This window comes from Muntiacus reevesi, chromosome 6 (genome assembly GCF_963930625.1).
Source record: "Muntiacus reevesi chromosome 6, mMunRee1.1, whole genome shotgun sequence".
Classification (NCBI taxonomy): domain Eukaryota; kingdom Metazoa; phylum Chordata; class Mammalia; order Artiodactyla; family Cervidae; genus Muntiacus; species Muntiacus reevesi.
The window spans coordinates 135,134-148,978 of record NC_089254.1 but is presented as its reverse complement, the minus strand read 5'-3'; the positions used below and the strand labels follow the sequence as shown (position 1 = coordinate 148,978).

The 13,845-nt window shown below is 36.4% G+C and overlaps 1 protein-coding gene across 1 annotated transcript in view; it reads right to left on the bottom strand.

The window, feature by feature from the left end:
- Positions 1-13,845, bottom strand: part of LOC136171069 (exocyst complex component 1-like) — a 41,983-nt gene that overhangs the window by 11,858 nt on the left and 16,280 nt on the right. The window contains 5 exon segments of the mRNA XM_065939756.1: positions 1,408-1,636; positions 2,174-2,250; positions 4,305-4,412; positions 4,982-5,145; positions 11,236-11,341. Of these exon segments, the coding sequence (XP_065795828.1) occupies positions 1,408-1,636; positions 2,174-2,250; positions 4,305-4,412; positions 4,982-5,145; positions 11,236-11,341 (684 nt within the window).

Sequence of the window (13,845 nt, the reverse complement as noted above, 5' to 3'; positions counted from 1 at the left end):
TGAACCCATGTCTACATCTCCCTGACACTATTATATCTTACACTTCTAACAATTACATTCAACTGGATTGAGAGGTATTATATTAAAGTTTTATATACTAGCTTTATTCACTGATAAGAGCAAGAAAATCTTCATATTCTAAAAATGTACAGTGTTCTCATGGTTTATGTTCTAGCTATTCTTATTCTATGTCACATGGGACTCATTATCTTAGACTTTAGTAATTCTTTATTTTCTTTTTGGCAATCAGCTTACAATCAGACCTTACAGGTTTATCATCACTTCTGAAGAAAGCTGGGCAGGGAAGAGGATAAGTGGCCAAATTTCATAATATTTCAAATGCCAGTGCAATCATTTGGTGGGGAAGGAGGGTTAACAAGTCTGTTGAGGTGACATTTACGTTTCTACGGATGGCTTTTAAACTTTCAGAAATCAGTAAGCATTATTTTTAAAAAGTATAAAAGATGAAGTGGATTTTAATCACCCTTAATATTTTTATTATTCTCTCATTATTCTATGGGCTTCCCTGGTGGCTCAGCCGGTAAAGAATCTGCCTGCAAAGCGAGAGACCTGGGTTCGATCCCTGGATTGGGAAGATCCCCTGGAGGGAATGGCTACCCACTCCAGTATTCTTGCCTCTGGCAAACTACAGACCATGGGGTCACAAAGACTCAAACATGACTGAGTGACTTTCACTCACTCATTATTCTATGGCTATTCAAGCACTGGATTTAACTTAGAGGTTACATAGTAGAATAATTCAGATGATAAATACCTATTTTTACATATTAATACTAAATATATTCATAAAATGAAACTCTTTTTAGAACCTGGCCCAATCCTCTTCATATCTATGAGCTTACCAAAACCTAACAGAAAAAATAAAGTTAATGATTTTTTTCCCTATTAGGAGAAAAATGATAACTACCAAAAGTTGTCATAAGAACAATGTATTCTTAAAGCAATATGATTAAAGCTATTGAACTGAAAGAAAATACTTTAATCAATTAAAATAACCCAAATATTAATTATCCTATTGTGATATATTAAAAGAAGAAAAACAATAAATTCAAGTTTCAGTTGCTTCATTAAATCTATGGTCACTAATTGGTCACCTGGGATTTCAGTTACTTAGTGGATCTCGGGTGTAATCGCTGCTGCCTCTGTGTCAGCCACTCCAGGACTGGCCATGGTTCACAGTGTAGACGGGACACAACTTGGCACTAGCCTGCTCCTGGACACTGCAGCCAATACCCTGCTGCAAGGCGTGGGGATAGGAACAGTAGGTCCCCTGGTGGGAAGCCAGAAGTCTTTGAAACACACACACACACACACACACACACACACACAGATACTCTGCAATGGTTAAGAGTTCTAAGTTACTGAAAAAAAAAATACCCAACTTACAATACATTTGTCAAAGTTCCTTTTGACAGTCACCAAAACATTTCCCAGTGTAGTGCTCAGAAAAGAAGCGGGGTCCACGTTCTGTGCAGTCCACACATGGCGACTCATTTTGACTAGCATGTCAAGGGAGTTAAAGCTATCGATTTTGTCTCCTAATGCAATCAAGTTGTTCAGTTCTGGCTCAATGCAGCGAAATATTTTAATTATCATCTGGCGGATCATATCTTTCCTGTTCAGAAATACAAAACAGAATAGTTAGTACAAGGTATTTAGTTAGTAAAGGTATTTACAAGGTAAATACCTTTAACTTTAATCCACTCGGTATACACAAATGACTAAAATTTGATATATCAACTAACACTGTCCAAATAGTTAATTATTCTAGAGTGGTTTCCAACATAAACATATTTTTTTGAGGTTGCATTTTTATCACTCAAAATAACGTCCTTTGTAGAACTGGGTCCTGAAATGTGCTTTGTGATTTCTGAGAAATACACTACAATTCAAATGCAACTTCCTACCAGCAAACATCAAAATTGACTGCCTTTGTGTGATTACAAGAGCAAAGAAAAGCCAAAGAGCTATAAAGGGGACCAAGTTTACTTCATTGAGAAGCTCTGTAACACACTGGGCACACAGATCGGTGCTCTGAGTGTTGTCAGCTATGGACAGTAATCTGGACTCCTCACTGGGCAGCATTCCTTCCTGCTCAATTGAAAGTTTACTTTTTTTTCACAATAAACAACAGATAGTAACAAACACATACTCAGATGAAACAGGCAGCGGTGTGCCAGCATTATGTTGCCGTGACAAAGTTCCTCCATCTGTGTCCTCTGCTTCAGTCTGCAAAAATTATTCAGATACTTTACATAATAAAAGGCTAACAAATTGAAGAGTTTAGTTTATATAGCAATAGCCTGCTCAGTCTCCAAATTCTTAGGAGAGAATGTATGATGAGAAATAATGATTTTTAAAGGTAGTATTATCAATGAAATTATATAATTTAACATGTTGCTTCAGAATGTTCAGGAGAAGCTTTGTTTTCAGATTTTATCTGAGAATGAGAAGCTGTGTTTGCTTGTGAGCACATTTGGGGGGGGTGGGGCGGGAGAGAAAGGTAGAGGAGACTCAGAGGGAGTGCAGGAACGAGGTGACAATTTAATAAAAAGCTGAAAATATCTAGGGACATGTTCAAGGGAGAATTTTGAAAATTAAAATCATTGTAATAAAATTAATCATCCTAATAAAACTTGAGCATAAAAAATGCTGTCAGAAGTTCTTACAGAAACTAACAAATTTACTAGCAATTACCATCTACAAGAACAAACCCCCCAACCATCTGAAAGACTTAATTTTGAGCACTGTTTTTATATGTTAGTTCTTTTAAAGATCATCTTAATTTTAAAAAAATCACTCGATTTGCATTGTGTTTTTAAGTTCTTTAAAATACTCTAGCAAATGGCTCATTTTATTTTCTTACATTTATGCCACCAGAGAGCCATGTTCAATAGGCATTATTATACCCATTACATAGATGAGGAAAAGTAGGGATTAAATAATTAGTTTATGGTCTTGAAAGGTTGTTGCTGAACGATAAGACGCGGGATTCTTGGCCTCCGGAGGAGACGAATTCAATCCGGGGCCAGAGACGAGGCTGGATCGCTCAGAGCTTTTGTGTAATAAAGTTTTACTAAAGTATAAAGGAGATAGAGAAAGCTTCTGACATAGGCATCAGAAGGGGGCAAAAGAGTACCCCCCTCCTAGTCTTTAGCTGTATGGTATATAGTCACTCACAGTCTGTTAATGAAAAGAAAGGAATGTCATAAAATCTAGAATGGCACCAGATAATTCATCCCAGGCCATAAAACTATTGACTTGCATCTTGTACCAACAAATAGTTTCGTTTACATAGATTAGGGGAACAACACCTGAACAAGTAAGTTAGGCCCTTTGGCGGAACCAACTTGAAGATGGAGTCTGGGGTTCATTAACATAGCTTAAGACAACATTTCCATACGAAAAAGAAATGTATTGGTTAACTCAAGGTTTGGGAGTAGTTAGCTTTAGGTGAGACCAGGTGTCATGGCCACACAGAATGTTAGGAGAAACCTCCTTTTAATTTTGTATAGAGAAGGAAAAACAGATCGCTGGTTTGTTCTTTTCTGCCGGTTAGGAGAGATAAAAATGTCTGGCACTTACAGCCTCATTCCTCCATTTGGAGACCCCTGGCCTTCCCGCCTGTTACTCTCTCAGTCTCATAGTAAGAAAGCCATAAGAAAGATTCTGATTTGAGGCTCACCATTTTTCTCTTGCTTGCTTTCATTTATTTTTTAAGACCATGGGGGCTTCCCTGGTGGCTCAGCAGGAAAGAAATCTGCCTGCCAATGCAGGAGCCACGGGTTCAATCCCTGGGTTGGGAAGATCCCCTGGTGAAGGAACTGGCAATCCACTCCAGTATTCTTGCCTGGGAAATCCCATGGAGAGAGAAACCTGGTGGGCTACAGTCCACGGGGTTGCAAAGAGTCAGACACGACTTAGTGACTAAATAACAACAAATATACATTAAAACATCATTGTAATTTTTTTAATTCTATTTACTTTTTCTTGATCACTAAAACAATAAATTTGCTTTTTAAAAATATTTTTTGCCAAGTAAACTCAGACATTTCCCCCACTCATCAATTTGGAGAATGTTTAGCCCTAAGATAGTCTAGAATATTAGATTAGATGCCCAAACCCTATCCTTTTTTTTAATATCTTATATGATAAAAAATATTTTAAAAATCCTTACAATGTAAATTCTTTCTGTTCTCATATTAAAATTATGACAATATAATGATTATGCTAATTATGATACAGATCATAAATATGCGCTAGTAAATAAATGTCACCCATACCACAGTTCCAGGCATACTCTGATGCTGCTGTAGTTTGAAAAATTTACTTATGAAGTCTTGTTCTGCCAGACACAGGGGCTCCAGTTCACTCAGTACCTGTTCAAAGATCTGAAGAAAACCAAAATGATTCTACAAAGAACTGAACAAAACGCTTAAAATAACATTCCACATTTAATCACTTTTCTGCAGCAACCAGGGAAGCTTTATCTATAATCTTAATAGAATCCCCCAAACAAATACTTCCAAGATTGACAGGACAATGCAGTACTAATGAGGCATAACAGGGTCAGAACATACCTAAAACAAAACTGACAACAATTACTCACTTGGAATCTGGAAAGAGGAACAGAGTGATAAAACTTTATTTAAACAATTTAGCTTCATAAAAGTTGTTTCCTCTTTGTAGTCACTCAAATAACTGGATTGACAATGCAAGCTCTTTATGATTTAAAACAAATTTTAATAAAGCTGTTATGTCATTTAATTGATGAATCACATTTCAGTTGCCATTTGACCAGTTATTTTTTTTTTTTTTTTAGATTCAGAAATGGAAAGTAAGACACGGTTAATTAAAAGAGTCAATAGAGCCCAAATCTTTGAACACAATTAAAGCAGTAACAAACTGGTGCTAGAAAACTGACAGTAATGTTTAAGAAACATGCGTCATTTTATCTTACCTTATCAAATCTGGCTCTGTCGGCAACATCGAGATCAGAGGCCGACATGTCTCCCATGTCCAGCAAGGAAGATGACTGAGACCGGCGGTTCCCGGAGCTCTGAACACTGAGCTTATTTAGACTGGAAGTAGACCCGGTTAATTTCCCGGAACTCCCGTGAAGACCTGGGAAATGATAAACCTTTAAAAGCTGTGACCTTCACGAATGAAAGGTTCATGGCATCCATCAGGGCTCCCTTCTGCTGTCCTGCTCTTCTGGGGCTCATATGGGTTAGGGCACAACTCTGCCACATGAAGAGGATGTAGAGTGTCTTCCTCTTTCATTAAGATTTGTGTTCTACTTCTGAGCCTATGTAAAGACAGGTGAAATCATACAGAATCACAGAATAAGACTGAAAGGGATCTTAGAGATCACACTGTGCCCTGCCCAGTCTCATCACAGTTGTCTGATGATTTTTCAAAAGTAGATGAGGAGTTCTTTTCCACTCAGAAGACATGACTATGGATGAAAGTCACTGACCCCCTAGAATACTAGCTAACATAATGATTGTATTTCTAGAAAAAAACTGCCATATTCCAATATTATTTGCCTCTACATTGAATCAACATATTAGGCTGAACCACATGAAACTACCAACACTCAATTAATCTTGTCCTACTAAAAACGTCAATTACACATGACTCAACTTAATACATTCCTGAACTCAGACACTCCTGTTTTTTCAGCAAGTGAATTGATTAAAGTTCTTTTAAAAACTAAACAAAATGAAAAGAGAAAAAAAAACAACAAAAACAAAACCCTGAATATTTGTTGTATTTAAAATACAACTAACATAACACATACATAGTTAACTATATTAATATGGGACATCTGAGTTTAGGTATAAACATAGGTATCTATCATAGCTATGAGGAAAAATGAGAACAATATGTCTGCATAATATCCTACATACACCAAACTATTAAAGGATTCTATTTTTACAAGAAAATGTGATGTTTCTATTCAGAATTAAATTTAAACAGTAAAACATTTTTATTCTTCTTGACTATTTCTCAGCTAAACCTGTATTATTCACTGATGGTCAGAAGGGACAAATAATAAAATAAGTGATAAAAAATATGATATACAAATCATATTTGTATATGTAAAGTAAAAAATAACAACAACAAATATGATATACAGTTAGTTAGAGACAAACTTTGGTTTCATTATGCAAAATCTGACCATACGTACAAGAAATTTTATAGTTTCTAAACACAGCCTGAAAACAAAAGTATAACGGTTAAGACTTTTTATAAGTTTCTGACTACCCACCATACATGTTTAACCATGCCACACATTTCTTGGATGCAGCCATCCCACTTCCTTTCTGTTGGTTTTCTTTCTGGCCAAGCCCTGGCAACCCAGAGCAAGCAGTGTTTCTGGCGCAGCTTCTCCAGGATGAACGACTGGCTCCTAGACACACACACGCACTGAGAGCACCTGCTGACACGCCGAGCACGCCCACTCTCGGCTTCCCGTCTGACAGCACTGCCTTTCCAGGCAGTGTGGCTGCGACGGGTTAGGCTGCAAGCGTCACAGACAAAGACAAGTTAGCAAGCTGCAATCTGCACAAACCGCGCACAAGAGGAAGTTAAAGCTCTAGTTGAAAAGACACATGCAAAGAACCAGGAGCATCAAGCAACGAGAGAGGCAACATATGTTTAGTTGGTCAGCTACTGCTTGAGAAATTACATGACAGAAAAACCTTTACTAGTCTTTTAATGTACTATTTGATGCAAATATTCAGGTAAAAATATCTACATTTGTAAACCTCCCCCACACTTTTAAGTCTCCTAAGCTGATGTACTTAAATTTAAAGACTACACTTCCAAGTTCTGATTTCTGAAGAAAACAGAGTTCAAGTAAATAATTTAATACAGTGAAAATTTAATAGAATGAACTTGCACATTTATACATTAAATGCATTAACAATCCTGTATTCACTGAAAGCTCTTGGAAGGAATCTCCACTGTACTAAATAATTTTATACTCCCTCTGATAAAAAAAATTATGAGTGGAGTTTTAAAACCATTTTAGAAATAATAAGCTAAACTGTTTAGTAACTTAGCTGGCTCTGTGAACACTGAGAATAAAACACATGTATCAAAACACTAATTATTGGGAGATGGGTAGGTAGAAGGGTAAAGCTGAGAGACAGGTCTAATGTGGGAATTGGAGTTCTTTCAGGGTCATTTGGCATTTCCTTTATCTAAAACCTCTCTTTAGTATTTGTTCGATCAATTGTAGAGATCGTTTTGTGAAACATTCTAAACCCAAATGAGAATCTAACTTGAATGGCAAAGAAAGAAATTATAGAATAAAACAGAAAATTAATGAATATAACTCTAGAAATATTTAAGAAACGGAAAACAAGGTGTCAACTCCTGCCAAACAGGGATAGTGATAGTTGCTATTGCTAGGCAAAAGCTCGAGTATAAACTACTAATTTGCCACACCAAAAACATGTCAATCTTCCTAGCCTTGTCTGCCTGAAGTTTAAAGGAATATGAAATGATAAGGCTGGACACACAGCAACCAGGAGCGGGGGATGCACTGGAGCCACTAGCTTGTCAATCTGAACAGTACCTGCTGGCGATCTTAAGGTGTCACTCTACTAAGTTCACCAGTTTCAGAGCAAAGCCTAATTCTGCATATAGTTTTCTTTTTTAAAGTAGTTAATAAATACTACTAGTGCCCTATTTGGGCTCATAAAAAAGTCTATATTATTTATCAGCAAGAAGTAACAATATTCTGGTAAATTTTAAATATCCTTAAACAATTTCTGCTAGAGTACAAGCACCAAGAGGGTAGGGTCTTTGCTCATTGCTGCATTCTCAGTATCGAGCAGCGATTATCATGTAATAGGTAATTAATAAACATTTACTGAATGAATCATCCACTCAGGACTGAATGTAGTCTTGTGTTCAAGACTCCCTTTGGAGTCAACAAGATTTCTTAATTTCAGTGGACAAACACTGGAAAAAATGTGCTTGGCATATCATTTTTTAAGTTTTGGATTACTAAAGATAAGGAAGTTATTATGTAAATGGACTCAACTAATACTTGTGTGTCTTATCTTAGTAGTAAAAAGAAAAAAAATGGGCAATTTAAAAAATTATTACTAGATATCCTTTGCCTGTCTTTTCATTCAGTACATCTGAGGAATACAGAAGAAAAACAAAACACCAAAGTATCAATCTCGGGAGGACAATCCCACACCTCTGAGAGTATCAGGGTAACCTTCTGACCTTAGAAAGGCAAAGGTTTTATAAAAACCTTACCACAAAGAAAAAGTGCTTTACTGGCATTTTAACGTTGTTTTAAATTATCTAAACTAAGTAGATGTTAAAGACTTGAGTAAAGAATGGTTCAAAAAGAGAGAATTCCCCTGAATCTCTATGACTATACACAATTTCCTTTTGTAAAATACATTCAATCTGACTTTCTATTCTTTTTTTTTTTAACTGCCCGCCGCTGACTTTCTATTTTTATTAGTATCTCGGATGCAGCATTTTCAGAGCAAGGAAAAAACAAAACAAATTTAAAATTTTATTCATAATTCCTTAATTTTGAGCCATTGAAAATTTACCTTCCCCAAATTTTAGGTTTCTCTTTTAACTGTAATTACTATTAAGAACTGATTTAAACATAATTCGAATCCTTGAAAAGGTATCTTTAAAAAGTTTACATTCTATCTACTTAGAACTTCTGAAGTCATTTGTATTTAACTTGAAATTTATTTTTAAATGTTGACCAACAAGCTACATTTTCAAAGATGAACAAAATAGTTTTTATCCTCTGAATTCTGTTTATTATTTAGTTTTTCCTTTCTTGTAACTGATAACATCAAAGTAATAGAAACTATAATTTTTTGGTTACTCTCCTATTTCTTACTACTTAATGGATACATACGAGAGATGTAATCTTAACCCTGTTTTAAAAGTATCTTCTAAACTTGTCTTAGGTTAATTAAAAATTTTTTAACAAGATAATTTAAGAACTTCAAAAAATAAGAAAAAAAAATTAAGGTTTTAGGTTAATGCAATGATACCATTAAGATAGTATTGTATTTGATTTAAATTATATTCCAATTATGTCATTTATCTCAATGAGAATCTTAAGCTTGATAAATTAATATTATGACAGGGGCATTAATAACCTCCCAAGGAGGTAGTTTTAGAAAGATTTCCCTTTTACTGCAGTAGCAAGTGATGACAAATATACTAAATGAAAACATTAAACATGTAACTGTATTAATATGTTGTTTACTAAAAAGAAAAACTGATTTTGTTATAGCCACGCTTTCCGGGAAACAGACTCACTCAGAAGGACAATGCAGATAGTGGAGTGCAGTTTATTACACCGGCGGGCCCAAGGCAGAGTCTCCTCTTAGCCAAGGACCCCGTCCAGCATTTGTGAAAATCTTTTATACCCCATGTGTACGTGTCCAAATCCACCACCTACCCCATGTGTACGTGTCCAAACCCCACCACCTACCCCATGTGTACGTGTCCAAACCCACCACCTCAATTCCGTTGAGACTTACATAAACAAAGGTAGGGTAAATACAACTACAATAACCCCATCATTCAAGTGTTGTGTGTTCAAACAGTCAATAGTCAATAAGCCCGGAGTTACATTCCAACCAGTTAATAATCGATAAGCCTGTGATTACATCCTGATAGATACAGGAAAAGTTTATGACCTGTCCGGAGACAGGGGTGATTACGGTATGCTTCCTCTTAGGCAATGAGCAACCTGGATGTGATCTTCAAGATTCCCCTGTCTGGAGGGGGTCTTATCCTTCCATTGTCGTTCCCACAGGCACTAAGCAGAGAGTTCAGAGTCCACTGGAGAGGCAGCCGAGCACGATCAGCACGGACAGGCCTGAGATGGAGTCCAGGCCCTATGAATTCCTTCTTCAATTTAACATATCCATGGTGAAACATTAACAAGGATATAAACACACCGTTTAAGAACAAGTAACCTTTAGGATGAGTTAGCATTTCTGTTTCCAAAAGCCTATTGTCCCAATATTTTTATCAGTATCTTTACCAAAGTGCAATACACAGATTCAAACCATTTAAAAAATCGGAACTAGTATCACCAATATATTAGTGTTGTATTAAAAACAAAAACAAACCACAAACCAGTGAATCACAAAATAATTACCCACTACTAAAGATAGTCTTCTTTGTCCTAAAGAAAAGAATGGAAAGACGAGCTATCAATTTCAATCAGGGCACAGGCTCCTTTCAACAAGCAAATGCTACACTCATGGTTCTAAAGGGGAGCTATGCAGACACAGAGGACACACTGTAGCCATTTAAGGCCAGGTTCTGACTCCGACAGGCACAGAACTCCATCCAAAAAGCCCAGAGATGGGTACATGCAAGAGCAGAACGTGGCCTCGGCAAATCATTTCCTTGCAACTTGATACTTTCACTGGTTATCCTTTTAAATCAAGTTTTTTGTTTATTTAACATATTTAGAAGCAACAAAAACCCCTCTTGTTTCAAAAATAACTCTTTGGAAAAATAAAGTATAATTACAGGAGAAATTTTGGTGACATTTTTACAGCCCCTTCACAGGGGAGAAAACACTTAGCAACTTTCTTTTTGATTCAAAATAGCCAGTGACAAGTAAGAAGCCAGGCATCACTTCACTTCCCTGTGGAGTGCAATGACTTAAGAGATCACAGACTTGCCTCCAACTGGTACAAAAGGTCTTTTAGGAAATCAGAAACTGAACTTCCAACATCTGTCTCTTAATCTAGTACTTTCTCTCCAGACTGCACTTCATTCTCTGGCCAACTGCTGCTGCTGTGACTATACACAGCTGTCCCTGGTGTCTGTGCAGGGTTGGTTCCAGCACCAGTGGTGGACACCAAAATCCATGGATGCTCAAGTCCCATGGTTGGTCCTCCGTATTTACGGGTTCCGCGTCTGCGCTGTACTTTTATTAGACACGGCATGTATATACAATTGCTGTCAAGTTCACATACTGCAGAATTTTAATTAGTAAAAATAAGGCTTTAGAGACATACTTGTTCCATGAAAAACCTATAAATCAAACCAATGCATTAGATTTATTCTTTTACTAATTCTATTGTATCTCCTTCCACCTTGCCTAAAAAGTCTTAAAATTATGTGTCACAGATAAATAATTTTTAGTAGAAGAGAAAACAAGGGGACTGAGGTGCCTAAGCTTACCAAGCTTCTTGCTTTCTTTAGTTGTGCCAGTCATCTTGATCTTTGCAACTTCAAAGACATCTTTAATTTCTCTCTCACAGAGTCATGATAAATAATCCATGCAATTCTTAAAAGTGAAAACAACACATACTCATTAATAAAACAAGTATAACAATTTCCATTTCTCAATCCCCCCATATCCTTTGTGCTTGTTTTCAATTTTGTGGTCTTAAAATATTTGATGCATTTCATAGGACACAAGAAGGCTATTTTCCATCTTTTAAAAAAACTGAACTGGCATCATAATATTAACAGTTTGTAAAAATATGAAGTTGAATAATCACACTCACATTTTCACTTTTATACTTTCAGTTCAGTTCAGTTGCTCAGTCAAGTACGGCTCTTTGCAACCCCATGGACTGCAGCATGCCAGGCCTCCCTGTCCATCACCAACTCCCGAAGCCTGCTCAAACTCATGTCCATTGAGTCGGTGATGCCATCCAGCCGTCTCATCTTCTGTTGTCCCCTTCTCCTCCAGTCTTCAATCTTTCCCAGCATCAGGGTCTTTTCAAATGAGTCACTTCTACGCATCAGGTGGCCAAAGTATTGGAGTTTCAGCTTCAATATCAGTTGTTTCAATGAATATTCAGGACTGATTTCCTTTAGGATTGACTGGTTGTATCTCCTTGCTGTACGAGGGACTCTCAAGAATCCTCTCCAACACCACAGTTCAAAGGCATCAATTCTTCGGTGCTCAGCTTTCTTTACAGTCCAACTCTCACACCCATACATAACTACTGGAAAAGTCATAGACTTGACTAAATGGACCTTTGTTGGCAAAGTAATGTCTCAGTTTTTTAATATGCTGTCTAGGTTGGTCATAGCTTTTCTCCCAAGGAGCAAGCCTCTTTTAATTTCATGGCTGTAATCACCACCTGCAGTGATTTTGGAGCCCCCCAAAATAAAGTCTCTCACTGCTTCCATTGTCTCCCCATTTATTTGCCATGAAGTGATGGGACCAGATGCCATGATCTTAGTTTTCTGAATGTTGAGTTTTAAGCCAACTTTTTCACTCTCCTCTTTCACTTTCATCAAGAGGCTCTTTAGTTCTTCACTTTCTGCCATAAGGCTGGTGTCATCTGCTTATCTGAGGATTTTGATATTTCTCCTGGCAATCCTGATGCCAGTTTGTGCTTCACGAAGCCCAGCATTTCAAACGATGTACTCTGCATATAAGTTAAATAAGCAGGGTGACAGTATACAACCTTGATATACTCCTTTCCTGATTTGGAACCAGTCTGTTGTTCCATGTTCAGTTCTAACCGTTGCTTCCTGACCTGCATACGGATTTCTTGAGAGGCAAATAACGTGGTCTGCTACTCCTATCTTTTGAAGAATTTTTCACAGTTTGGTAATCCACACAGTCAAAGGCTTTGGCGTAGTCAGTAAAGCAGCAGTAGATGTTTTTCTGGAACTCTCTTGCTTTTTCAATGATCCGATGGTAATTTACACATTACCTTTCATGTATTTTAAACATAGCTGCATTCATACGATACTGGGTGTTTGGGGCAGCACAATCACGCTTTTCCAGGTCATATGCTAATGACTGCACAGTATTATGCTCTGCTGATGTTCAGTTTAGTAAACCAACCTCCTAACACAGACTACATAATTGGTTTTGATGTTTTCCTGTGATAGACAATGTTACAACAAGCTTTTCATCTCTAATGAACTGCTTTCTTGGAATAATTTCCTAAGGGTAAAATTACAGTGCTAAAGAATAAGGGAATCTTTTAACTCTTCTTCCATAATACCATGCTGTTTCAAAAATTATTATACCAACAGACAGGATCAATGACACTGAAGCAGGACACTGAGTTTTACCATACCTTGCCAGCATGGGGTAGTAAATTAGCCCCAAATAGGTTACTCTCATAAGAATTTAATTACCACATCTTACAGTTTTCATAATCAAATGATTTCTTTTTAAAAAACAAAATTTATTCTAGTTCAAATGAAAACATCTATTATTTAACATGCAAACTCATTCCCTCATCATCTATGCTTATTATCATACAAAAATATTTTATACCCTGACGAAAGAGTCAACAGTGGGAGGCCATGTATTTTTCCAAATCCTATGTTAAATGCCTTATGTAGAGTTTCACTAAATTTAAATAAATCCGCAGCAGAAAAACTCCTATGCCTAGTTATTCTTTTAAATTTATCATGAAATCTACACTTCAATTTCAAACACATCCAGTTTTAGAACAGTTTACTTTGCTTTAAACATCAGATGTAACTTTCAAAGGTATATCACTTAAATTATTTGTATACTGACTCATAGTTCATTATTGATTTGTTTAAGTTATTTTATAAGTATATAAAAATATATTAGATATATTTATATATATTTAGATATTTTATTGATAGATACGTCCTTATAAAAAATTTTTGGATGAAACATAATATAGAGCCTTCTTTTTTCCAATTTGCATGCCACATACATTTCCCACAGATTCTCCGTAAGGAAAGTTAAATAGGAAATTTTTTCCTGTGATCTTTGTGTGTAGCTTTAAAAGCAAATCTAAAGCTAAACAGACACTAAAATTATTCCTATTTCGTTCAGCT